General features: G+C 58.7%; 1 protein-coding gene across 1 annotated transcript; it reads left to right on the plus strand.

Moving 5' to 3' along the window:
• LOC124700321 (inactive beta-amylase 9-like) lies at window positions 1-1,790 on the plus strand. Its single transcript, XM_047232474.1, has 2 exons — window positions 1-616; window positions 708-1,790. Exons 1-2 carry the CDS (start codon window positions 11-13, stop codon window positions 1,560-1,562), a joined length of 1,461 nt encoding a protein of 486 aa, XP_047088430.1. The 5' UTR covers window positions 1-10; the 3' UTR covers window positions 1,563-1,790.
• The last annotated feature ends 472 nt before the right edge of the window (window positions 1,791-2,262 follow it).

Here is a 2,262-nt window from a genome sequence, read left to right on the forward strand (position 1 = left end):
CGCGCGGGCGATGAGGCTCTTTGTCGGCCTCCCCGCGGACGTGGTCTCCTGCGACGGGGCCGCGGTGAGCCGGCCCCGGGCCATCAAGGCGGGGCTGCGCGCGCTCAAGCTGCTCGGCGTCGACGGCGTCGAGCTGCCCGTGTCTTGGGCCGTCGTGCAGCCCGGATCGGAGGAGCGGTTCGAGTGGACTGGGTACCTCGCCGTCGCCGGCTTGGTCCGCGACGCCGGGCTCAGCCTCCGGGTCTCGCTCCTCACACACGGTCGCGGCGCCACGCTCCCCGATGAAGTCGTTGACGCTAGCGCCGAACCGGTACCTGACCCAGTTACGACTGCCTCCGACACGGTGGCTGGCGCTCACACCACCAATACAGAGTCGATCGCTGACTCCGGCACCACGCTCCGCGACACTGCTCTCCCCGGCTGGGTCGCTGACGCGCTCGCCGCCGACCCGGACATCCTCTTTACCGACCGCTCTGGCAATCGCCGCAAGGAATGTCTCTCTTTCGCCGTCGACGACCTACCGGTGCTCGCCGGGAAGTCGCCGCTGCAGGCATACGAGGCCTTCTTCCGCAGCTTCGCCGACGCCTTCCTGGACTTCTTGGGCTCTACCGTTACCGTAAGACAGAACATAACTTGTTTGATCAATTTTCAAATTTGGCCACACCATAAGTAACTGTTGTTTGATTATTTTCCTTGGAATTCAACAGGACGTGACGGTCAGCCTGGGTCCCGATGGCGAGCTCCGGTACCCGTCGTACCCGCCGGGATGCGATCGCGCGGACGGCTACGCGGGCGACGGCGAGTTCCAGTGCTACGACAAGCACATGCTAGCGCGGCTGAAACAGCACGCCGACTCGTCGGGCCGGCCGCTGTGGGGCCTGGCGGGCCCACACGACGCGCCGCGGTACGACGACCCGCCGGAGTCCTCGGGCTTCTTCAGGGGCTCGTGGCAGACCGAGTACGGCAGCTTCTTCCTCTCGTGGTACGCCGGGGAGCTCCTGGCGCACGGTGACCGCGTCCTGGCCGCGGCCACCAGGGTGTTCTTCGGCAAGCAGATCGAGCTGTCCGCCAAGGTGCCATTCCTGCGTCGCCGGTCGCGCCCCGCGGAGGCCACCGCCGGCCTGCACGGAGGGTACGGCCAGGTGGCCGAGATGTTCGCGCGGCACGATTGCACGGTGCTCGTGTCCGGTACGATGGACGCCGTCGCCGGGTCAGAGGCAGAGGAGGTCCTGGCCCAGATCAAGGACGCCTGCACGGAGCACGGCGCTCGGCTCGCGTACGAGAACGCGTCGCTCGTCGTAGCCACCGATGGCGCCGGCCCCGCCGGTGTCTGGGGCGGCCTGCTGACCGCCGACCGCACCCGGCCGTGCCACTTGACGTACCAGCGGATGGGCGCGGAGTTCTTCTCGCCGGACCACTGGCCCCTGTTCGTGCAGTTCGCGCGAGACCTGGAGTTCCCCGAGGAGGCGCACGAGGACGATCTGCCGGCCGACGGCGGCCAGTTGGCACCTCTCTCCGGCCGCGTGGAACAGGGCGCCGAGAAAGAGGCGCAACTAGCTTGACAAGCTTGCTGTTGCGTCGGTCTCCTTGATGTACATAGTCCATTCAGTAGGGTTCAGCTGTAAATTCCAGCTGAGAACGACGGTCCCTATATTAGTGGGGTCAGTAGTTGATCGAATTATATTCCGAAGTGTATTTCATCATTGTGATGATTATTTGTTGGCGTTGCGTCGGGAAGTATGTACTATGTGATGGAAACCTCAAGAATTAATGTGAAATATTTCACCTAATAATCTCATATATGGTTCATGATAATGATATTTGCATCATTGCAACTGGACTTTGCTTGCTACTTCCAAAAAGACAGAATTATAATCGCACAATCGGAAAATGCCACACTTCACTTCTTCTCCCAACATAGTTTGTTATGTTGGAAACATCCTTCTTCACATAACCCAGGCACCTATGGACACCATCATCCATATTTAGAGGCAACCCATTATCTGAGCCGTGCTAATGTTTTGATTGTGCATTGTTTGCAGGAACCTTCCTATGCGAAAGCTGCTCGCTCAGGTTGAAACCTCCAAGAGTGGTATCAACAACAACACATGCAAACAAACAAAATATGTATGTGGTTGAGACGTTGAGTTAATTATCTTTTGAAACATAGAGATATTTTTTCAAACAACAACATGATGCAACAATTCTACGTAGCATCTAAGAGAGCATTTGTATTACAACATTAAGTTGTAAAAAATGCTT

The sequence above is a fragment of the Lolium rigidum genome, chromosome 3, assembly GCF_022539505.1.
Source record: "Lolium rigidum isolate FL_2022 chromosome 3, APGP_CSIRO_Lrig_0.1, whole genome shotgun sequence".
In the NCBI taxonomy this organism is placed as follows: domain Eukaryota; kingdom Viridiplantae; phylum Streptophyta; class Magnoliopsida; order Poales; family Poaceae; genus Lolium; species Lolium rigidum.